Genomic DNA, 25,053 nt, shown 5'->3' on the forward strand with positions numbered 1-25,053 from the left:
TTATTAGGGTCCCAGAGTAACTATCGTTAATTATTATTAGCACCCATTGGCACACATCAGATGTCACTGGGAAGCAGACCTCTCTCAGGCCCAGCTCAGGGTCCCAGAGTAACGATCGTTAATTATTATTAGCACCCATTGGCACACATCAGAGGTCACTGGGAAGCAGACCTCTCTCAGGCCCAGCTCAGGGTCCCAGAGTAACGATCGTTAATTATTATTAGCACCCATTGGCACACATCAGATGTCACTGGGAAGCAGACCTCTCTCAGGCACAGCTCAGGGTCCCAGAGTAACGATCGTTAATTATTATTAGCACCCATTGGCACACATCAGATGCCACTGGGAAGCAGACCTCTCTCAGGCCCAGCTCAGGGTCCCAGAGTAACTATCGTTATTAATATTAATATTATTAGGGTCCCAGAGTAACTATAGTTAATTATTATTAGCACCCATTGGCACACATCAGATGTCACTGGGAAGCAGACCTCTCTCAGGCCCAGCTCAGGGTCCCAGAGTAACTATCGTTATTAATATTAATATTATTAGGGTCCCAGAGTAACTATCGTTAATTATTATTAGCACCCATTACAACACATCAGATATCACAGGGAAGCAGACCTTTCTCAGGCCCAGCTCAGGGTCCCAGAGTAACTATCGTTATTAATATTAATATTATTATTAACACCCACTGGCACACATCAGATGTCATGGGGAAGCAGACCTCTCTCAGACCCAGCTCAGGGTCCCAGAGGAACTATCGTTATTAATATTAATATTAACACCCACTGGCACGCATCCGATGTCACGGGGAAGCAGACCTCTCTCAGGCCCAGCTTAGGGTCCCAGAGTAACGATAGTTAATTATTAATATAAATATTACTAACACCCATTGGCACACATCAGATGTCACGAGGTAGCAGACCTCTCTCAGACTCAGCTTAGGGTCCAAGAATAACTATCGTTAATTATTAATATTAATATTATTACTAACACCCACTGGCACACATCAGATGTCATGGGGAAGCAGACCACTCTCAGACCCAGCTTAGGGTCTCAGAGGAACTATCATTATTAATATTAATATTAATATTAACACCCATTGGCACACATCAGATGTCACGGGGAAGCAGACCTCTCTCAGACCCAGCTTAGGGTCCCAGAGGAACTATCGTTATTAATATTAATATTAATATTAACACCCATTGGCACACATCAGATGTTACGGGGAAGCAGACCTCTCTCAGACCCAGCTTAGGGTCCCAGAGTAACTATCGTTATTATTATTAATATTATTAGCACCCACTGGCACGCATCCGATGTCACGGGGAAGCAGACCTCTCTCAGACCCAGCTTAGGGTCCCAGAGTAACTACTGTTAGTAATACTAATATTAATAAAGCTGGGCCTGAGAGAGGTCTGCTTCCCCGTGACATCTGATGAATGTCCCACTCCATAGCATTACAATAAGGTGACTTTTGGCTGGAAAAACTCGTATTCGGGCCCTTTGTTGTTGTTGTTGTTGTTCTGGAAACCCGATCTTTGTCCCCTTTGCACAAGGAAAGGGAGAGGCGGCCTCACTCTCCTCCTCTCCTTCCAGGCAAAAACAAGCTCACGGCCTGTTCCGTGATAAGGAGAAATGGATCTGTTTGCTGAGAAAACACATTTCGAAAGCACCTGGGTTGACCTTTGGGATTGCACCCAGAGCAGCCTCTGTTTACGAGACACACACGGAGAGAGAGAGAGAAATCTGTGAATCATTGCACAAGACCCAGCCGGGACCCAAGAAACAAGAGCTTTTATAACAGCCATGAATTCAGAATGTGAAGCAGAGGAAATTGGAATTAAATCCGTTTCTTTCTCGCCGGTCCCATCGGAAATGCCTTTCGACTCTGATGGGACTTTCATGGGATTGTTGCATGCTTCAGAAGCAGAGTTTGGAGGACCATCTGTCAGGAGGGATTGGATTGTGTCTTGCTGCCTGGCGGAATGGGGTTGCACTGGATGGCCCTTGGGGTCATTTCCAGATCTAGGACCTAATTATAATAATAATAATAATAATAATAATAATAATAATTATTATTATTATTATCAACACAACGACGTTGTATGGCACAGCAAACAAGATAGACATGCTGGATTTCGTTTCGCAAAACCACAAGTCGAACACTTCCCAAGTGTCTAGGACTGTGTGATGTATTTTCTGATGATGTGTGCAGATCCCAGTAGGGTGGCCTTTTGCAGTTGGCAGATGGTGATTTTGTCAATGTCTATTATTATTATTATTATTATTATTATTATTATTATTATTATTATTATTATTGACACGATATAGTATGACACAGCAAACAAGATAGATATGCTGGATTTCACAAGTCGAACACTTCCCAAGTGTCTAGCACTGTGTGATGTGTTATTATTATTATTATTATTATTATTGTATGACACAGCAAACAAGATAGACATGCTGGATTTCGTATCACAAAATTACAAGTCGAACACTTCCCAAATGTCTAGGACTATGTGATTTATTATTATTGTTGTTGTTGTTGTTGTTGTTGTTGTTGTTGTATGACACAGCAAACAAGATAGACATGCTGGATTTCGTATCACAAAATTACAAGTCGAACACTTCCCAAATGTCTAGGACTATGTGATTTATTATTATTGTTGTTGTTGTTGTTGTTGTTGTTGTTGTTGTTGTTGTATGACACAGCAAACAAGATAGACATGCTGGATTTCGTATCACAAAATCACAAGTCGAACACTTCCCAAGTGTCTAGGACTGTGTGACATTATTATTATGATGATGATTATTATTATTATTTTATTGTATGACACAGCAAACAAGTTAGATATGCTGGATTTCATATCACAAAATCACAAGTCAAACACTTCCCAAGTGTCCAGGACTGTGTGATGTATTATTATTATTATTATTATTATTATTATTATATTATGACACAGCAAACAAGATAGATATGCTGGATTTCATATCACGGAATCACAAGTCGAACACTTCCCAAGTGTCTAGGACTGTGTGATGTATTTTCAGATGATGCGCGCAGATCCCAGTAAAGTGGCCTTTTGCAGTTGACAGATTGCAATTTTGTCAATGTCTGTTGTTTCCAAATGCCGGCTGAGATCTTTTGGCACGGCACCCACTGGGACCACCTGCACTGGTTTCTGCCAGAGTCTTTGAAGTTCAGTCTTGAGGTCCTGAGAGCGGCTGAGTTTTTCCTTTTGTTTTTCGTCAATGCGACTGTCACCTGGGATGGCAACATCAATGATCCAAACCTTTTTCTTTTCCACAACTGTGATGTCTGGTGTGTTGTGTTCCAGAACTTTGTCAGTCTGGATTCGGAAGTCCCACAGTATCTTTGCGTGCTCATTTCCCAATACTTTTGCAGGTTTGTGATCCCACCAGTTCTTTGCTGCTGGGAGGTGGGACTTGAGGCATAAGTTCCAATGAATCATTTGGGCCACGTAGTTGTGCCTCTGTTTGTAGTCTGTCTGTGCGATTTTCGTACAGCAGCTGAGGAGATGATCCATGGTTTCGTCGGTTTCCTTGCACAGTCTGCATTTTGGGTCATCAGCTGATTTTTCGATCTTGGCCTGAATTGCCTTTGTCCTGATGTCTTGCTCCTGGGCTGCAAGGATCAGGCCTTCTGTCTAATTCTTCAGGGTCCCATTCGTGAGCCAGAGCCAGGTCTTCTATTATTATTATTATTATTATTATTATTATTATTATTATTATTATTAATTGCCTTTGTTCTGATATCTTGCTCCTGGGCTGCAAGGATCAGGCCTTCTGTCTCCTTCTTCAGGGTCCCATTCGTGAGCCAGAGCCAGGTCTTCTATTATTATTATTATTATTATTATTATTATTATTATTATTATTAATTGCCTTTGTTCTGATGTCTTGCTCCTGGGCTGCAAGGATCAGGCCTTCTGTCTCCTTCTTCAGGGTCCCATTCGTGAGCCAGAGCCAGGTCTTCTCCTTGTCAGCTTTTCCTTCAATTTTGTCAAGGAACTTTCCATGCAATGTTTTGTTGTGCCTGCTGTCAGCTCTAGTTTGTAGTGCGGTTTTCTTGTACTGATTCTTTGTCTGCTGTGCTTTGAGGAGTTTCTGGTTTTTTACTTCAATCAGAGCAGGTTCTTCACTTTGCTTTCCATATTCTGCCAGGGCATGTTCTTCTTCTTTGACGGCTTGTTTTACTTGCAGAGTCCTCTGCCCCCTGATCTTCTAGGCAGATATAGCCGGTCAACATCACTGTGAGGTTGCAGGGAATGATGAATGGTCTTGAGTTTTTTTGTTTTTCTGTCCAAATTGTCCAGTTCCATCTGTGTCCAGTTTATGATGCCAGCAGTATATCTTATGACAGGTATGGCCCAGGTGTTTATGGCCTTGATGGTGTTGCCTCCATTGAGCTTGCTTTTGAGAATTTTTCTGACCCTTTGTGTGTATTCTTTACTGACCACAGTCTTCACATGTTCATGCTTGATGTTGTCCAGCTGTAATATGCCCAGATATTTATAGGCCTCTGGCTGGTGACATATTTATGCCCTCACTTTCCATGATTTTTCCCTTCTTCAATGCCACTGTCGAACATTTGTCCAAGCCAAACTCCATGCTGATATCAGTGCTAAAAATTCAGACAGTGTTGGTCAGTGACTGGATTTCAGTTTCCGTTTTCCCATACAGCTTCAGGTCATCCATGTACATCAGATGCGAAATTTTGTGAGATTTCTTAGATGTTTGATAGCCGAGATTTGTTTTTTGTAAGATTGTTGACAGAGGGATCATGGCAATAATGAAAAGCAGAGTGAACAATGAGTCTCTCTGGAAAATTCCTCTCCTGATTATTATTATTATTATTGTTAGTATTAGTATTATTATTATTATCCCACCGTGCTGTGGTCTGACCCGGGGCCGATGTTTGCCCGTTGCCTCCTCGCAGGTGAACTTCCGAGGCCTGCTGGGGGTCCGGAGCTGCTGGGCCCGCCGCCCTCCCCCCGAGAAGCGCCTGCTGGTCCTGACGGCCGTCCTACTGGCCGGGCTGCTGGCCTGCCTCTGCCTCCTGGCCGTCCAGTTCCGGCCCAGTGAGTACCCTCCGAATGGGGCGGACTAGGTGACCCTTGTGGGGCGAGGGGTCAGTGCCTTCCGGGCGTCACCAAGGGCTGCTTTACGGCAGAATGGGATGGACTAGATGACCTTAGGGGACCCTTCCAACTCTAGTGGATTATGAGCTGCCTTCTTCCCTCCCTCCTTTCTTTAAACAGAGATTGATCACAAAGAGATACTTTAATGGTCTGGCCCAATGGGTTTGGACTAGATGACCTTATGAGATCCCTTCCCACTCTGTTGGGTGATGGGCGGCCTTGGAGAGGGATGGTCCCTTCTTTCTTCCAGTCTAGATAGAGGCATCCTGAAAGGGTGCTGTGCATGTATGGCATACTTGGGTGGACTGGATGACCACCTCCACTGAGGTCTGGACACACACATGCATCTGCCTCCACTGAGGTCTGGACGCATATATGTATCCGCCTCCACTGAGGTCTGGGCACACGCATGCATCCGCCTCCACTGAGGTCTGGACACACACATGCATCTGCCTCCACTGAGATCTGTACGCATATATACATCCGCCTCCACTGAGGTCTGGACACATACATGCATCCGCCTCCACTGAGGTCTGGGCACACGCATGCATCTGCCTCCACTGAGGTCTGGGCACACGCATGCATCCGCCTCCACTGAGGTCTGGACACATACATGCATCCGCCTCCACTGAGGTCTGGGCACACGCATGCATCTGCCTCCACTGAGGTCTGGGCACACGCATGCATCCGCCTCCACTGAGGTCTGGACACATACATGCATCCGCCTCCACTGAGGTCTGGGCACACGCATGCATCCGCCTCCACTGAGGTCTGGACACACACATGCATCTGCCTCCACTGAGATCTGTACGCATATATACATCCGCCTCCACTGAGGTCTGGACACATACATGCATCCGCCTCCACTGAGGTCTGGGCACACGCATGCATCTGCCTCCACTGAGGTCTGGGCACACGCATGCATCCGCCTCCACTGAGGTCTGGACACATACATGCATCCGCCTCCACTGAGGTCTGGGCACACGCATGCATCTGCCTCCACTGAGGTCTGGGCACACGCATGCATCCGCCTCCACTGAGGTCTGGACACATACATGCATCCGCCTCCACTGAGGTCTGGACACATACATGCATCCGCCTCCACTGAGGTCTTCACGCATACATGCATCCCCATGTATGGCAGACTGAGGTGGGCTAGATGACCCTCCTGGGGTTCCATGGCTGACCCCTGGGTAATTCCAGTTTCCCACAATGTGAGGTCTCTGACTGCAATTCATGATGGTGGGAACTTGTCATGGAATGAGCCCCCCCCTCTCTTCTCCCCCTCCCTCCGGACACACGCATGTCCAGGGCCCTGCCTGTCGGAGTCGTGCGTGGCGGCCTCCAGCGCCATCCTGGCCTCGCTTGACCGCTCGGTGGACCCCTGCGAGGACTTCTTCCGCTTCTCCTGCGGCGGCTGGACCAAGGCCAACCCCATCCCGGACGGCCACTCCCGCTGGGGCACCTTCAACAAGCTCTGGGATCACAACCAGGCCATCCTCAAGCACCTCCTGGGTTCGTCCGCCTGCGGGCCTCTGGCGGGAGGGGTCGCGTGGTGCCTTCCTGCCCTTGGGTCCCCTCGTCAGCAGCGCCTTCCTTCCTTCTTGGGCCAGGCGAGCAGGCCAGCTCTTTCCCTGCCAGGTCTTGGCGTGGCTTTTCCATTTCCTTTTGGCCTCTTTGCACATTTCCAAGGCAGCTTAGTGTGTGGTCAAGGTGGCCGGAGTGGTCATCATCATCGTCATCATCATCGCCATCAGGGAGGTGTTTTTTTTCCTTTCGTATCAGGAGCAACTTGAGAAACTGCAAGTTGCTTCTGTTGTGAGAGAATTGGCTGTCTGCAAGGACGTTGCCCAGATGTTTTGATGTTTACCATCCTTGTGGGAGAGAGGCTTCTCTCATGTCCCCACATGGGGAGCTGATAACACTCCCTTGATAACACAAGTTCAGTTATAGATAGGATGTAGTTGTCTCTGTGTTGAATACACAGGGTATGATTCTTAATCAATAGTTCATAGTCTTTAGGTGTAGTTGTACTCACTGAAGTCCATAAGTCATGCTTCTCTACTGAAGTCCAAACAGCAACATGCGTCCACCTCCACTGAGGTGTAAAGCAGACTGACTACAAAATAGAGTCTTGAGTCTGAACATGTTCAGTTCAATTTTATGTCTATAGCCCCGCCCACACCAAAGAGGTCCAGTCAAACTGGCAAATCATACACATAGAATACAGGTTAGCAAATAAATAGTGAAAGGCAGGGAGGTTGCTACTTCCAACAGAGCCAAAGTAGGGTGAATTTTGGGATTGACACTCCGTCATGCCCCCTAATAGCACCCACACACCCCTTTAGATGACAGTGATGGTTGATGTGATGCCTATCCATTTGCATGCACCCCACTTTTGATCTCTGTGATTGAGACGCAATGCCAGGGAGGGGCAGGCTACGTGGACCTCCTTTTGGGGGTGCAACTCTCATCATCCCCCGTGTCTGGGCTTCCGTTTTCCAGAGAATACGACGGCCAATGTGTCGAGCGAAGCCGAACGGAAAGCGCAGCGCTACTACCAGTCCTGCATGAACGAGAGCCAGATCGAGGAGCTGAAAGCCAAGCCGCTGCTGGACCGCATCCAGAAGGTAGGAGAGCGAGCCCCCAAAGCGCCTCTTCAAGCAGAGGCTGGCTGGCCATCTGTCAGGAGGGTTCGGCTGGTGTGGTTTTATTTATTTACTAGCTTGAGGACCTGGCGGCGCCCGGGTTATTAGGACAAGGCGTTTGTTTTGGGATGTTAGGTCATATCACTGAATTTTGGTCCAGATCTGACGTTGGCTGGGTTCAGGGCTCTCTGGATGCAGGTGGACTATCAGATAACAATATAATACTAATATTATGCTAATAATATAATATATTGTATATACATATAATATTATTATAACTATTATATTATATTATTATAACGGCGCTCCATGCAGTCATGCCAATGGCCACATGTTCTTGGAGGTGTCTACGGACAATGCTGGCTCTTCGGCTTAGAAATGGAGACGAGCACCAACCCCCAGAGTGTGAGTAGATCAATAGGTACGGCTCCGGCAGGAAGGTAACGGTGCTCCATGCAGTCATGCCAGTGGCCACATGACCTTGGAGGAGTCTACGGACAACGCCGGCTCTTCGGCTTAGAAATGGAGATGAGCACCAACCCCCAGAGTGTGAGTAGATCAATAGGTACTGCTCCGGCGGTAAGGTAACGGCGTTCCATGCAGTCATGCCAGTGGCCACATGACCTTGGAGGTGTCTATGGACAACGCCGGCTCTGTGACTTAGAAATGGAGACGAGCACCCCCAGAGTCGGTCACAACTGGACATAACATCAGGGGAAATCTTTACCTTTACTTTACTAATAATATAATATACTAGCTTTGCCCGGCCACGCGTTGCTGTGGCTTATGGGAATCCTTTGTTGGCCAGGTGGAATAGCAGTGAATAGCCTTGCAGTCTCAAAGCCTGGCCGTTTTCTGGAATAGCTGGAGCTTTTTGTTGTATGAACGTAGAGGCATGGATGAGGGGTTGTGCTGCCAAGTTTAGTGTTTCTGGGATGTGTAGTTTTGTTGTTTTGTCCTAGGCCGAAACGCCATTACCCTTTTATATATATAGATTGTATGTACATATAACCTGTAAGCCACCCGAGCCCTCTTCGGGGTGGGACGGGCTGGATATCAATGTCATCAATCAATCAATCAATCAATCAATCAATCAATCCTAACTCCCAAAACCAAGGTCCATTCCCACTAACCCCTGCAGTATGTCCAGTTGGCCATGGAGCTTCTCTGTGCCAAGACGGGTCCCAGTCTGTTGTTGGTGTTGACCCCTCATTTCCATTGCAGTTGGGGGGCTGGAACATCAGCGGTCCCTGGGAGGGGTCCGACTTCAACCAGACGCTGCTAGAGGTCATGGCCCGGCACCACGCCTCCCCCTTCTTCGCCCTGGACGTGGCCGCCGACTCCAAGAACGCCAGCCTCAACGTCATCCAGGTCTGTGATTTGTTATCCGAGGTGGAGGTTGATTTGCCCGTTTGACTGGACGTCTTTAGCGGGAGGGGTTATATTTATTCATTTATTATTTACCCCATTTATATCCCACCTTTCTGTCAAGGCGGCTTACATGTGGCAACCATTCAGTGCCATTAAGCTGGTGAGCAGCCTGCTACAATAAATCACTCTGACCATGAGGTCATAGGTTCGAGGCCAGCCCATGGCGGGGTGAGCACCTGTTAATTAAAAATAAAAAATAGCCCCTGCTTGTTGCTGACCTAGCAACCCAAAAGATAGTTGCATCTATCAAGTAGGAAATAAGGTACCACTTATAAAAGCGGGGAGGCAAATTTAACTAATTTACGATGTTGGAATGAGGAAGTGCCGTCACAGTGGATGATGAAGCAGCTGCTCCCCTCTGTGGCCGGAAACGAACATCCCCTCAGAAGAAGGTTAAATTGCCTCTGCGTCTGTCTCTGTCTCAGTTCTATGTGCATATGGGCACTGAATGTTTGCCCTATATGTATATAATGTGATCCGCCCTGAGTCCCCTTCGGGGTGAGAAAGAAGGGCGGGATAGAAATACTGCAAATAAATAAATAAATAAATAAATAAATAAATAAATAAATAAATAAATAAATAAATAAGACATACAAATTAAGCTTAAAATAGATTGAGTTAAAAATTAATACATATTAACATTTAAAAGCATTATATGAGTGTGATGACTTGTGATTGTACTGAACACGTTCAGACGCAGGACTCCCAAGGGGTCTCTTCTTCTCTTACAACCCTTATTATTATTATTATTATTATTATTATTATTATTAACATTGAGGCTGGGTGGCCATCTGTCAGGGATGCTTTGCTTGTGCATTTGGTGCACAGAGGCAGAAGGGGGTTGGACTCAATGGCCCAAGGGGCCTCTTCCAACCTTCTTTGTTATTATTATTAATATATTATTATTATTATTAACATTGAGGCTAGATGGCCATCTGTCAGGGGTGCTTTGCTTGTGCTTTTGGTGCACAAAAGCAAAAGGGGACTGGACTCAATGGCCCGAGGGGTCTCTTCCAACCCTCTTTATTATTATTATATTATTATTGTTATTATTATTATTATTATTATTATTATTAACATTGAGGCTGGGTGGCCATCTGTCAGGGATGCTTTGCTTGTGCATTTGGTGCACAGAGGCAGAAGGGGGTTGGACTCAATGGCCCAAGGGGCCTCTTCCAACCTTCTTTGTTATTATTATTAATATATTATTATTATTATTAACATTGAGGCTAGATGGCCATCTGTCAGGGGTGCTTTGCTTGTGCTTTTGGTGCACAAAAGCAAAAGGGGACTGGACTCAATGGCCCGAGGGGTCTCTTCCAACCCTCTTTATTATTATTATATTATTATTGTTATTATTATTATTATTATTATTATTATTAACATTGAGGCTGGATGGCCATCTGTCAGGGGTGCTTTGCTTGTGCTCTTGGTGCACAGAGGCAGAAGGAGGTTGGACTAAATGGCCCAAGGGGTCTCTTCCAACCCTCTTTATTATTATTATTATTATTATTATTATTATTAACATTGAGGTTGGATGGCCATCTGTCAGGGGTGCTTTGCTTGTGCTTTTGGTGCACAAAAGCAAAAGAGGACTGGACTCAATGGCCCAAAGGGTCTCTTCCAACCCTCTTTTTTGTTGTTGTTGTTGTTGTTGTTATTCATTATTATTGCTCGGTGGACAACTATAGTCCGGCCCTCCAACAGTCCGAAGGATTGTGAACTGGCCCCCTGTTTAAAAAGTTTGGGGACCCCTGTTTTAAACTAAGAGGTTTCAAGGGAGTGTTTATGTTTTGGGCAACTGCAACTTCAACTTCAAAGAAACAACTATCCTCTGCCGACCAAATGTATTTTCGTAGCGGCATGCCTTTGTCCTTGGTAGTTCAAAGACCTGGTTCTTCAGTCTAATAGCTGAGTAACCTGTGTGCCATTACACGAACGCTTATGAATATCACTGTTCTAACAAGGTCATGCTTTTCTTTATGTCCAAAGGGACGTGTGCCTAGAGACTGGGTGCAGTTTTGTCCAATGGTGTGGTGATCCATCTCCCTTTGCTCCCTTTTTTCCAGGTCGACCAGTCCGGGCTGTATCTCCCCGCCAGGGATTATTACCTCAATAAGACCCAGAACGAGAAGGTAAGCATCGTGGCTCATTTGGTATCCCACATTTCATGCCCAGATCCTGCTCCTCTTGCAGCTTAAAATGGCAGGATTCTCCAAAGGGGAGAATAATAATAATATTATTAATAATTATTATTACGATCTGCCAACTGCAAAAGGCCACCCGACTGGGATCTGCACGCATCATCCGAAAATACATCACACAGTCCTAGACACTTGGGAAGAGTTCGACTTGTGATTTTGTGATACGAAATCCAGCATATCGATCTTGTTTGCTGTGTCATAATAAAATAATAATAATACTTTATTTCTAGACCGCCAAGGGACTCGGGCGTTTTACAGACACAAAACAAAAAGGCCAACATTCAGTGTCTCTAATGAGTACAAACACACCAAAACAGTACAGTAACAACAGTAAATTTAGAACAAAAATTAAGCATTGAGATGAAAATACAGTACAGTCTTACTTATCCAACATTCTGGATTATCCAACGCATTTTTGTAGTCAATGTTTTCAATACATCGTGATATTTTGGTGCTAAATTTGTAAATACAGTAATTACTACATAGCATTACTGCGTATTGAACTACCTTTTCGGTCAAATTTGTTTTATAACATGATGTTTTGGTGCTTAATCTGTAAAATCATGACCTAATTTGATGTTTAATAGGCTTTTCCTTAATCCCTCCTTATTATCCAACATATTCGCTTATCCAACGTTCTGCTGGTCCGTTTACGTTGGATAAGTGAGACTCTACTGTAATAAAAAACTATCCAATAAGACATAGCAAACTAAAACATGAGGAAAACATTACAATGTGGGTCAGGTCGCCAAATACCATATTTCTGATGGTCTTAGGAACCGAAATCCCTCCAGTATTTTCTGTTGCTTATGTGGATTCTGTGTAGGAAGTTTGGCCCAATTCTATTTTCCCCAAACATTTGGGCATATTGAGTATTGGTGCCAAGTTTAGTCCAGATCCATCATTGTTCGGAGTCCACGGTCCCTCTGGGTGTAGGTGAACTACAACTCCTAAACCCAAAGCCAGTGCCCACCAAACCCTTCCAGTATTTCCAGTATGAAGGAAGAAAAAAGGAAGAGAAAGATACGAGTTCCAAATGTGGTCCAGTGAATTAAAATCCATCCTGGAAAATAAGATATTGACATTACGATTCATAACAGGAGCAAAATGACGGTGATGAAATCACAACAGAGATAATGTTAGTAGAAATGTTAATCTCTATGAACACTAACTTCTCATTGGTCAGAATGTCTTTTATGGACCGTGAGGCCAACCATTTTGGTTCTCTCTTCTCCTTTTGTTCGTCTAGCTAACAAGAAGCATCTCGCCATCTCTCCTGGCAAGATGTAACTATTTAGAAGTTTGTTATTTTTCCTTTATTTTTCCTTAGAAACCAGTCTAGAGTAGACTAGACAGCTCCCAAGCCTTTCTATCCACAATGGAGTTCTTTTTACCTGAATAAATATTTTTTGAACTTTTACTGAGACTCTGCACTCCATTGCCATCCTAACTAGACAAAGGCTTCTCTTTCCTTAGAAACCAGTCTAGAGTAGACTAGACAGCTCCCGAGCCTTTCTATCTACAATGGAGTTCTTTTTACCTGAATAAATACTTTTTGAACTTTTATTGAGACTCTGTAGTCCATTGCCATCCTAACTAGACAAAGGCTTCTCTTTCCTTAGAAACCAGTCTAGAGTAGACTAGACAGCTCCCGAGCCTTTCTATCTACAATGGAGTTCTTTTTACCTGAATAAATACTTTTTGAACTTTTATTGAGACTCTGTAGTCCATTGCCATCCTAACTAGACAAAGGCTTCTCTTTCCTTAGAAACCAGTCTAGAGTAGACTAGACAGCTCCCAAGCCTTTCTATCCACAATGGAGTTCTTTTTACCTGAATAAATGTTTTTGAACTTTTACTGAGACTCTGCACTCCATTGCCATCCTAAATGGTCAAAGGCTTCTCTTGCTCACCCCGTGTAAGTAACTGCTGCATTTGAAAGCTTTTGCTTTTGCTGCATTTTTGGTGGAATCTCCCCCAGAGAGGGTTAAATTGAGTCTGACCACTCAGAGATTACACAACAAAAAGCACTGAAGGTACAACGACATTAATATGGCTTTTAAGGGGCATCCAGGCCGACCCCACAATTGTCCTGGGATTCCGGCCTGAACCTTTTGGCCCGTCCCCTCCATGCTGAGATCCTGCTTGTGTGGCAGGGCGAGGGTCTTCGGGCCTGGCCCCAGAGCCGAGGTGGGGGTGCAGCGAGCCCCGTAAGGATGAAGGCCTCCTCCTGGTCCTCCTCTGCCGCAGGTGCTGAGGGGCTACCTGGCCTTGATGGTGCGCCTGGGGGCGCTGCTGGGGGGCCGCGAGGAGGCCGAGACGCGGCGCCAGATGCAGGAGCTGCTGGACTTCGAGACGGAGCTGGCCAGCATCACCGTCCCGCAGGAGAAGCGCCGCGACGAGGAGCAGATCTACCACCGCATCACGGCCGGGGAGCTCCAGGTGGGGAAGAAAGTTCTTATCCCACTTGGCCAGGCAGCAGGGCCACTCTTCCAGCTCCCCTAAGCAGGTTTTCATTACAGTTCAGCAAGCAGGCAGTTAGTCATTGCAGGCCTTCATATTTTTTTAAAATATATTTTTATTGAAGTTTTACCTTATAAGATAGAGTAAATTAACATCAAAAGAGTGAGAACATTTGATTGTATAGAACAGGGGTCCCCAAACTAAGGCCCGGGGGCCGAATGCGGCCCTCCAAGGTCATGTACCTGGCCCCCGCCCTCAGTTTTATAATACATTTTATATCAGTTTTTAATAATATAATATATTGTATATACATATAATATTGATAAAAATATTATAATGTTATACAATATAATACTAATAATAATACCATATAATAATATTAATTATATGTTATATATTACATATAGTATTACAATATAGTGGTATAGTTCAATATAGTAATGTATAATGCTAATATTGTGCTATGCTAATAATATAATATATTGTATGTACATACAGCTGCTCTGAGTCCCCTTCGGGGTAAGAAGGGTGGGATATAAATGTAAATGAATGTAGTAAGTAAGTAAATAATTAATTTTAGACTTAGGCTCACCCAAATTCTGAAATGACTTGAAGGTACACAACAACAACAAACAACAATCCTAATTAACTTGACTATCTTATTGGCCCATACTTTCCATTGAAATCCTGATAGGTTTATGTTGGTTAAGATTGTTTTCATTTTTAAATACTGTATTGTTCTTTCATTGTTGTTGTTGTTTTGCACTACAAATAAGACATGTGCAGTGTGCATAGGAATTTGTTCGTATTTTTTTTCAAATGATAATTCGGCCCCTCCACAGTCTGAAGGATTGTAGACCGGCCCTTTGCTTTGAAAGTTTGAGGACCCCTGGGATAGAAAGTAGGAAAACTGAGATTAAAAAAGGATCAAAAAGGGAGAGAGAGAGAAAAAACAACCAAAAACCAAAAACAAAGCTAAAGTGTCCATATATATATATACACACATACATATATACATATATATATGTATATACGTATATATACACATACATATACATATATATACACACATACACATACATACACAAAAATCTGAACGAATGGCGGTATAAAAATGCAAAAGTACTTGGCAAAGAAACACGCAAAAAAGCATTAGACACTTTGAGTAGGCCTTAATATTTTTGAATGGTGTCTCCGAAATTATTACCTTTCATTCCTTCCTTCCATTCAATCCATTCAGACCCACTGTTGGGTTCTCTTCTCCCAGTTGTGCTGTGGGTCAGTCTTTCAAAGGAAAAAGCAACAAGACACACACTGGTAGATTCCAACAGGTTTTATTGTACAGAATACCAGAACCTTCTCTTTGGCCCATTTATATAGGGGCTCTCACATACCAGAGTGTAATTGAGGTTTTATGGCTGGCCCGTCCAAGACACACGCTGGTAGATTCCAACAGGTTTTATTGTACAGAATACCAGAACCACCTCTGTGGCCCATTTATATAGGGGCTCTCACATACCAGAGTGTAATTGGGGTTTTATGGCTGGCCCGTCCAAGACACACGCTGGTAGATTCCAACAGGTTTTATTGTACAGAATACCAGAACCACCTCTGTGGCCCATTTATATAGGGGCTCTCACATACCAGAGGGTAATTGAGGTTTTATGGCTGGCCTGTCCAAGACACACTCTGGTAGATTCCAACAGGTTTTATTGTACAGAATACCAGAACCACCTCTGTGGCCCATTTATATAGGGGCTCTCACATACCAGAGTGTAATTGAGGTTTTATGGCTGGCCCGTCCAAGACACACGCTGGTAGATTCCAACAGGTTTTATTGTACAGAATACGAGAACCACCTCTGTGGCCCATTTATATAGGGGCTCTCACATACCAGAGGGTAATTGAGGTTTTATGGCTGGCCCATTTTATGGCTGGCATCTGTTCTTTGTCAGCCGACCGGAGATGTCAAAGATTGGAGATCATGACACCCACACATCATATATTTCCACATTTACCAAATGCTGGCTCTCTCTCTTCCCTTTCCTCCTCCCACTTCCGCCCTTTCCTTTCCGGTGCCCAGGGCCTGGCGCCTGCCATCGACTGGATGCCCCTCCTCAACGCGGTCTTCTTCCCCGTGGAGATCAACGCCTCGGAGCCGGTGGTGGTTTACGCCAAGGAGTACCTGGGAGAGGTGTCCCTCCTCATCCAGAAGACGGACAGGCGGTGAGGGGAGAAAAGGAGAGATATTTCATGTCCTCCTTGTTTGTGTGGCTCTCTTTCAAACCCACCCAGTTTCCTGGCGTTCTAAATGGATTAACTTTATTTGTGCCTTTGCAAGCCCTATAGATCTATAAATACGTTTCTATAGATGCATGTTTCTCCTGAAGTCTTTGCGAACCGTATATATCCAATAATCTTATACAAATATTTCCCCTGAAATATTTGTTAATCTCTCCTGCAAATATAGAGGCATTTCCGGATTAACTTTATTTGTGCCTTTGCAAGCCCTATAGATCTATAAATACGTTTCTATAGATGCATGTTTCTCCTGAAGTCTTTGTGAACCGTATATATCCAATAATCTTATACAAATATTTTCCCTGAAATATTTGTTAATCTCTCCTGCAAATATAGAGGCATTTCCGGATTAACTTTATTTGTGCCTTTGCAAGCCCTATAGATCTATAAATACGTTTCTATAGATGCATGTTTCTCCTGAAGTCTTTGCGAACCGTATATATCCAATAATCTTATAAAAATGTTTCCCCTGAAATATTTGTTAATCTCTCCTGCAGAGATAGAGGCATTTCCCCCTGCAAGCCTTTGCAATCACTATATAGCTATATATCTGTATCTACCTACATCTATATACATTAATTTTATATATGAATTTCCCCCTCATGGTTGCCATGTTCCAGAGCTCACGCTGTCCCTGGGATTCGAACTGCCGATCTTCGGATCCGCAGTTCGGCACAACAAGTTTTTAATCCATTGCGTCCCCTATTACTCTTATGATGATGATGATTATTATTATGATTTGTTCCCCAGTATCTTGCACAACTACATGGTCTGGCAGCTGGTGCGGAAGGGGGCCGCCTTGCTGGACCAGCGTTTCCAGGAAGCCGAGGAGAAGTTCCTGGAGGTCATGTACGGGTCCAAAAAGGTGAGGGTCGAGGGCCCATCGTCCCCAAAGGAAGTGTGCGGGCAGAGACGGAGGACCTTTCCGGGAGAGAACGGGGAGAGAGGAAAGGCCGATCAATCATCATCATCATCATCATCATCAATTGTCTCTTGTTCCAATCTATTTTTATCTAATCTAAATCTTAATCTAAAACTAATCTAAACCTAATCTAAATCTAATCTAGTCTTCTGTCTTCTAGTCTTCTGTCTTCTATCTTCTAATCTATATATATAAAAGGGTAATGAAATTTCGGCCTAGGACAAAACAACAAAACTACACATCCCGGAAACACTAAACTGGGCAGGACAACCCCTCATCCATGCCTCTACGTTCATACAACAAAAAGAAAAGAAAAAGGAAGTCCTAATTAGAGGGAGAAGGAATAATTGTTTTTATCCCATTGCTGCCAGTTAGAAGGCTAAGCTCCGCCCACTTGGTCTCCTAGCAACCCACTCAGCCCAGGGGACAGGCAGAGTTAGGCCTCACTTAGGCCTCTTCCACACTGCCTATAAAATACACATTATCTGATTTGAACTGGATTATATGGCAGTGTAGACTCAAGGCCCTTCCACACAGCTATATAACCCATTTATAATCTTATATTATCTGCTTTGCACTGGATTATCTTGACTCCACACTACCATATAATCCACTTCAGTGTGCATTTTATACAGCTGTGAAGAAGGGGCCTCATATAATCCAGTTCTAAGCAGATAATATAAGATTATAAATATACAGTAGAGTCTCACTTATCCAACATAAACAGGCTGGCACCTTTACCCTTTACCTTAACTACCACCAATTCCTCAATACTTTATTTCCCATACCACCATACTTCGCCATAGCAACGCGTGGCCGGGCACAGCTTTTATTTTATTTTATATATATATATATATATATATATATATATATATATATATATATATATTCTATTACTCTATTATTATTGTAGTATATTATCATATCATTACTATTATATTATTATTATATTATTTATTATTCATGACTACATTGAAACTAGAATAGAGAGAAATCAGTGTGGAAACTGCAAGAGGTGCCATAGATTGTTGTACGTGGGAATAAGGGTAGTAAATAGTTTTTGATTTATTAAATACAGTTATATATTACAATTATATATTTTTGTTATTTAAACTAGACATATTGCGAAATTAAGGTTTTTTTTCCCGCAAATGTCACACCACCCAAGTCATGCTAGGTTTTTTGGTGAATTTTGACACACCAAGCGCAAAAGGTTGCCCATCACTGTATTATAACAACAGCAATAACAACAATAGATCAGAGCCGGTCCAACAATGAGGTGAATTAAGCGGTCGCTTGGGGCGCAAAACATAAGGGGGTGCAGTCGAGACTGCTTTTTCTGTTGATTTGTTGTAAAACATGATGTTTTGGTGCTTAATTTGTAAAATCATAACATAATTTGACGTTTAGTAGGCTTCTCCTTAGTCCCTCCTTATTATCCAACACTTTCGCTTATCCAACGCTTTTATTTTTCAGTGATTGGTTTTGGGCGGGTGCCAAAATTCTGTTCGCTTACACTTGAAGATTACCTAGGGCCGGCTCTGTGGGGAGTCCCATTTAGGAGGTGAAGGCAGGGCATAAACATAACGATAATAACGGAAATAATGAGAATAAGTAACAGGGAGAACCTTCTTTTGGGGATGATGATGAGGATGATGATGTCTGTCTCTGCCCGCAGGCTTGTTTGCCTCGCTGGAAGTTTTGTGTCACCGACACGGACAACAACCTGGGCTTTGCGTTGGGCGCCATGTTTGTGCGGGCCACCTACGCCGAGGACAGCAAGGCCGCGGTGAGTCCCGAGGAAGGGTCGGGGCGTGCTCCGGGGACGGCCACTCTACCCTCCCGGAGCGGCCACTCTACCCCGCCATTGCCTCCCTCCCCGCAGGTGGAGGAGATGATTGCGGGGATCAAGGCGGCCTTTGAGGAGAGCCTGGCCGGCCTGCGCTGGATGGACGCGGAGACGCGGCGCTCGGCCCGGGAGAAGGCGGAAGCCATTGCGGACCTCATCGGCTACCCCAAGTTCATCATGGACCCCAAGGAGCTGGACAAGGTCTTCGCCCAGGTGAGTGTGGGGCCCACCTTCCCCGTTCCTCGCCGTAGAAAGTTCGGACCAAAACCCGGGAGGGGAAGGAAGGAAGGGAGGGCAGCCCTGAGGCCTCGGACCCCCGTCGGACCCCTGTGTGTTTTCTTTTAAATTTTATTAAGTGTTTTTGAACATAAAAAGAGTGAGAACAATAATGAGTATAGAAAAGAAAGTGAAAAGGGGGGGGGGTGATAAGAAGAAAGGAAAAGAAAAGAAAAAAGAGAGAGAAAACCCAATGGAGAGGAAAATAAAAATTGTCAAAATGGAAAAAAATTATAGTAAGTGAAAAAAAATTAGAAAAGGATTAAAAACAAGAAAAAAAACCAAAAAACAAAAAACCAAAACATACAAAAAATAAAAAGAGAAAAAATCGTACTTCCTATCTTTTCTTCTATGTGATAGAATATTTTTGTACTTGTTATCATTATAAGTCCACTCTGACATTATGTTTTTATAAAAAGTTCTTCTTGTTCTATATAAGTTGTCAGTAATGTCCAATCTGTTTCTTTTTTTTGGTTTGCCATGATGGGTCTTCAAGTAATATGTCAGTGTATCCATGTTCTTTATATCCATAATGTTTAATATCCATTCTTCTATAGTTGGTATTTCTGGTAACTTCCACTGCTTTGCATATACTATTCTGGAAGCTGTTACAAAATGGTTAAATATTCCTAAACATTCCTAACAAAAAGTACTCCGGTCTCAATTGAATGTTTATTTTGATGATTTTTTGTATCATTTCATGATTTTTCCCCCCCCAATACTCCATATTTATTGGATATGACGCCCATACGACCATGCAGTCCTTGACTTGCTCTGTTTCTGTGGCCCATTGCAACAAAATTCTGTAATTTTTAGTTATTGCTTTTCTTTCTGTGAGTCGAATTTTCTGAGAAGCCTTTTTTTTTTTGTCTCTAATAATGCTTCCCGGCAGTACGACGCGGCTCCCGACCTCTACTATGAGAACGTCATGCAGTTCCTCAACTTTTCGGCCCGACTGGCCGCCGACCAGCTGCGGAAGCCCCCCAACCGCGACCAGTAAGTCCCGGCCCCGGGTCCAGGGTGCGAATCCCCCCTTGGCGACATGGACCCCCAGCCACAAAGGGTTCTTTCCCCATGATTGGGTTGCTGTGCGTTTTCCGGGCTGCCTGAAGCATTCTCTCCTGACATTTCGCCCACATCTCTGGCTGGCATCCTTAGAGGTTGTGAGTTATATTGGAAAGCTAATCAAGGGAGGTTAATATATCTGTGGAAGGTCCAGGGTGGGACAAAGAACTCTTGTCTGTTGGAGGCCAGTGTGGATGTTGTAATTATAATAATAATAATAAAACTTTATTTATACCCCGCCACCATCTCCCCAACAGGGACTCGGGGCGGCTTACATGGGGCCATGCCCAGAACAATACAATATAACAAAATATAAAACAACACATCATAACACAATTAAACAATACAATAGATAATAATATACATAATACAGCACAAAATCAGAAAAGCAATAAAAATTAATCACCTTGATTAGCATTAATGGCATTGCCAGCTTCATGGCCTGGCATCTTCCTGCCTGGGGGAATCTTTTCTGAGGTATTTAGCTGTCCCTGATTGTTTTCTGTCTGGAATTATTATTATTATTATTATTAATAATAACAACAACAACTAGTATGTATTCCAGGCTGTATGGCCATGTTCTAGAAGTATTCTCTCCTGGTGTTTCACCCACATCTATGGCAGGCATCCTTAGAGGTTGTGAGGCATGGAGAAACTAGGCAAGGAAGGTTAATATATATCTGTGGAGAGTCCTGTGTGAGAAGAGTCCTTTGTCAGGTGGAACCCAGTGTGAATGTTGCAGTTAATCACCTTAATTAGCATTGGAAAGGTTTCATCCTTTGTTCAGAGTCATTAGCCATCCCTTTAGCTCCTCTGCCCTCAGAGTGTTGCTTCTTATTTCCTGTTCTGATTATTGAGTTTTTTTAATACTGGTAGCCAGATTTTGTTCATTTTCATGGTTTCCTCCTTTCTTGTGGATTTCAATGGCTTCTCTGTGTCGTCTGACATGATAGTGGTTGGAGTGGTCCAGCATTTCTGTGTTCTCAAATAATATGCTGTGTCCAAGTTGTTGTATGTCTTTCGGGCTGTGTGGCCATGTTCCAGAAGCATTCTCTCCTGACGTTTCGCCCACATCTATGGCAGGCATCCTCAGAGGTAGTGAGGTATGGTAGTGAGGTATGGTAGTGAGGTATACCTCACAACCTCTGAGGATGCCTGCCATAGATGTGGGCGAAACGTCAGGAGAGAATGCTTCTGGAACATGGCCACACAGCCCGAAAGACATACCACAACCCTGTGATCCCGGCCATGAAAGCCTTCGACAACACATTGTGTCCAAGTTGTTTCATCAAGTGGTCTGCTCTGGCTGATTTCTCTGGTTGAGTTAGTCTTCTAGAACAGGGGTCCCCAAATTTTTTAAGTGGAGGGCCGATTCACAATCCCTCAGACCAGGGGTCCCCAAACTAAGGCCCGGGGGCCGGATGCGGCCCTCCAAGGTCATTTACCTGGCCCCCACCCTCAGTTTTATAATATAATATTTTTATATCAGTTTTAATAATATAATATATTGTAGATACATATAATATTGATAATAATCTTATGTTATACAATATAATACTAATAGTAATACCATATAATAATATTAATTATATGTTATATATTACATATTATATAATAGTATAGTGGTATAGTTCAATATCTATATATATAAAAGAGTGATGGCATCACGGCAGTGGACAAAACAACAAAAGTAAACACCCCACAACCTTGAAAATTGACAGCACAACCCCTCATCCATGCCTCTAGGTTGATACAACAAAAAGAAAAATAAAGTCCTAATTAGAGGGAGAGGAATAATTGTTTTTATCCAATTGCTGCCAGTTAGAAGGCTAAGCTCTGCCCACTTGGTCTCCTAGCAACCCACTCAGCCCAGGGGACCCTTTACTACCACCAATTCCTCAATACTTTATTTCCCATACCAACATACTTCGCCACAGCAACGCGTGGCCGGGCACAGCTAGTAGTAATATATAATGCTAATATTGTGTTATGCTAATAATAAAATATATTGTATGTACATACAGCTGCTCTGAGTCCCCTTCAGGGTGAGAAGGGTGGGATATAAATGTAGAAAATAAATGCATAGTAAATGCAGTAAATAATTAATTAATTTTAGACTTCGGCTCGGCCAAAGTCTGACATGACATGAAGGCACACAACAACAACAACAATCCTAATTAACTTGACTATCTCATTGGCCAGTAGCAGGCCCACACTTTCCATTGCAATCCTAATAGGTTTATGTTGGTTAAAATTGTTTTCATTTTTAAATATTGTATTCTTTCGTTGTTGTTGTTGTTGCACTACAAATAAGACATGTGCAGTATGCATGGGAATTTGTTTTTTTTGTTTTTTCAAATGATAATTTGGCCCCTCAACAGTCTGAAGGATTATGGACTGGCCCTCTGCTTAAAAAGTTTGGGGACCCCTGCCTCAGACTGTTAGGGGGCCGGACTAGGATGAAATAGTCCAAAATGAGGATTGTTGTTGTGTGCCTTCAAGTCATTTCAGACTTAGGTCAACCCTAAGTCTAAAGTTTAGGACAGAGGCCAGGTCAATGACCCTGGAGGGCCTTAGTTTGGGGACCCCTGATCTAGACAATCTCATAAGACCATAGGTAAGCAAAGAGAACTCCAAAAACCATCTAGATGGTCTCATAAGACCATCAGTAAGGAAAAGGACCCTCAAAGGCCATCTACATGATCTCATCAGGCCATCAGAAGACCATAGGTAAGGAAAGGGACCCCCAAAGGCCATCTAGACGGTCTCCTAAGGCCGTAGCTAAGCAAAGAGACCTTCAAAGACCATCTAGATGATCTCATAAGACCACAGGTAAGCAAAAAGACCTCCAAAGACCATCTAGATGGTCTCATAAGACAATCAGTAAGGAAAAGGACCCTCAAAGGCCATCTACATGATCTCATCAGGCCATCAGAAGACCATAGGTAAGGAAAGGGACCCTCAAAGGCCATCTAGACGGTCTCCTAAGGCCGTAGCTAAGCAAAAAGACCTCCAAAGACCATCTAGATGGTCTCATAAGACCATCAGTAAGGAAAAGGACCCTCAAAGGCCATCTACATGATCTCATCAGGCCATCAGAAGACCATAGGTAAGGAAAGGGGCCCCCAAAGGCCATCTAGACAATCTCATAAGACCACAGGTAAGCAAAAAGACCTCCAAAGACCAGGTAGACTTAGGTCAACCTTAAGTCTAAAGTTTAGGACAGGGGCCAGATAAATGACGTTGGAGGGCCGCATCTGGCCCCCGGGCCTTAGTTTGGGGACCCCTGTTCTAGAACATGGCCATACAGCCCAGAATACATACAACAACCCTTTGATTCTGGCCATGAAAGCCTTCGAGGACACCTTCCCCTTGATGGTTTGCTTGCTTTCCCTGCCCTCTGCTGCTCTCTGGTGGCAAGTGTAGGTACTACTGGCAAAATCCAGGCGTGGGGGACACGGTGGTGTTTGGGGGGGTCTCTGCCCTTCTGCTCCTCCTTCCTTCCTTCCTTCCATCCTTCCATCTCTGGGTGGGTTTTGGGGTGACCCCGGCTCTCCTTTGCAGGTGGAGCATGACCCCGCTGACGGTGAACGCCTACTACTCCCCCACCAAGAACGAGATCGTCTTCCCGGCCGGGATCCTGCAAAGCCCCTTCTACACCCGGAACTCCCCCAAGTGAGTGGACCCTAAAATACAGTTGAGTGAGACTCTACTGTATTTTATGTTTTTTATTTGCTTTGTATAATGAGGCATTGAACTTTTGCCTAAATGTATATTGTATGCCGCTCTGAGTCCCTTACGGGGTGAGAAGAGCGGGATAGAAATGAAGTTAATACAGTAGAGTCTCACTTATCCAACATTTGCTTATCCAACGTTCTGGATTATCCAACGCATTTTTGTAGTCAATGTTTTCAATACATCGTGATATTTTGGTGCTAAATTCGTAAATACAGTAATTACTACATAGCATTACTACGTATTGAACTACTTTTTCTGTGAAATTTGTTGTATAACATGATGTTTTGGTGCTTAATTTGTAAAATCATAACCTAATTTGATGTTTAATAGGCCTTTCCTTAATCTCTCCTTATTATCCAACATATTCGCTTATCCAACGTTCTGCTGGCCCGTTTATGTTGGATAAGTGAGACTCTACTGTACTGTAAATAAATAAATAAATAAATAAATAAATAAATAAATGTATTTATATGTTTATTGTTTCTATTACAGTAGAGTCTCACTTATCCAACATAAACGGGCCGGCAGGACGTTGGATAAGGAGAGATTAAGGGGAAGCCTATTAGACATCAAATGAGGTTATGATTTTACAAATAAAGCACCAAAACATCATGTTAGACAACAAATTTGGCAGAAAAAGTAGTTCAATACGCAGTAATGCTACGTAGTAATTACTATATTTACGAATTTAGCACCAAAATATCACGATATGTTGAAAACATTGACTACAAAAATGTGTTGGATAATCCAGAACGTTGGATAAGTGAATGTTGGATAAGTTAGACTCTACTGTAGTAATTTAATAATTCCCGGCCTTTTGGGACTCCCTCTCCCTTGTTTTCATGGGCTGCTAGTTTTTCTTTCCCTCGTTGTTTCATTTCTTTCTCGTTCCTTCCTTTTTATTTTACAGGGCCCTCAATTTTGGTGGGATCGGCGTGGTGGTGGGCCACGAACTGACCCACGCCTTTGACGATCAAGGTGAGGAGATGATCATA

The 25,053-nt window shown here is 43.6% G+C and overlaps 1 protein-coding gene across 4 annotated transcripts in view; it reads left to right on the top strand.

Moving 5' to 3' along the window:
* The window catches only part of ece1 (endothelin converting enzyme 1), a 96,060-nt gene that overhangs the window by 55,472 nt on the left and 15,535 nt on the right, over positions 1-25,053 (top strand). For all 4 annotated transcript variants that reach the window (XM_062965754.1, XM_062965753.1, XM_062965756.1 and 1 more), the window contains exons 3-15: positions 4,961-5,102; positions 6,474-6,677; positions 7,668-7,792; positions 9,035-9,181; positions 11,311-11,376; positions 13,695-13,886; positions 15,991-16,133; positions 16,959-17,073; positions 18,809-18,919; positions 19,016-19,192; positions 20,148-20,251; positions 23,885-23,995; positions 24,969-25,036. In XM_062965754.1, coding sequence (XP_062821824.1) covers positions 4,961-5,102; positions 6,474-6,677; positions 7,668-7,792; positions 9,035-9,181; positions 11,311-11,376; positions 13,695-13,886; positions 15,991-16,133; positions 16,959-17,073; positions 18,809-18,919; positions 19,016-19,192; positions 20,148-20,251; positions 23,885-23,995; positions 24,969-25,036 — 1,705 coding nt within the window. The remainder of the gene's footprint in view (positions 1-4,960; positions 5,103-6,473; positions 6,678-7,667; positions 7,793-9,034; positions 9,182-11,310; positions 11,377-13,694; positions 13,887-15,990; positions 16,134-16,958; positions 17,074-18,808; positions 18,920-19,015; positions 19,193-20,147; positions 20,252-23,884; positions 23,996-24,968; positions 25,037-25,053) is intronic.

The sequence above is a fragment of the Anolis carolinensis genome, unplaced genomic scaffold (genome assembly GCF_035594765.1).
Source record: "Anolis carolinensis isolate JA03-04 unplaced genomic scaffold, rAnoCar3.1.pri scaffold_15, whole genome shotgun sequence".
Taxonomy (NCBI): Eukaryota; Metazoa; Chordata; class Lepidosauria; order Squamata; family Dactyloidae; genus Anolis; species Anolis carolinensis.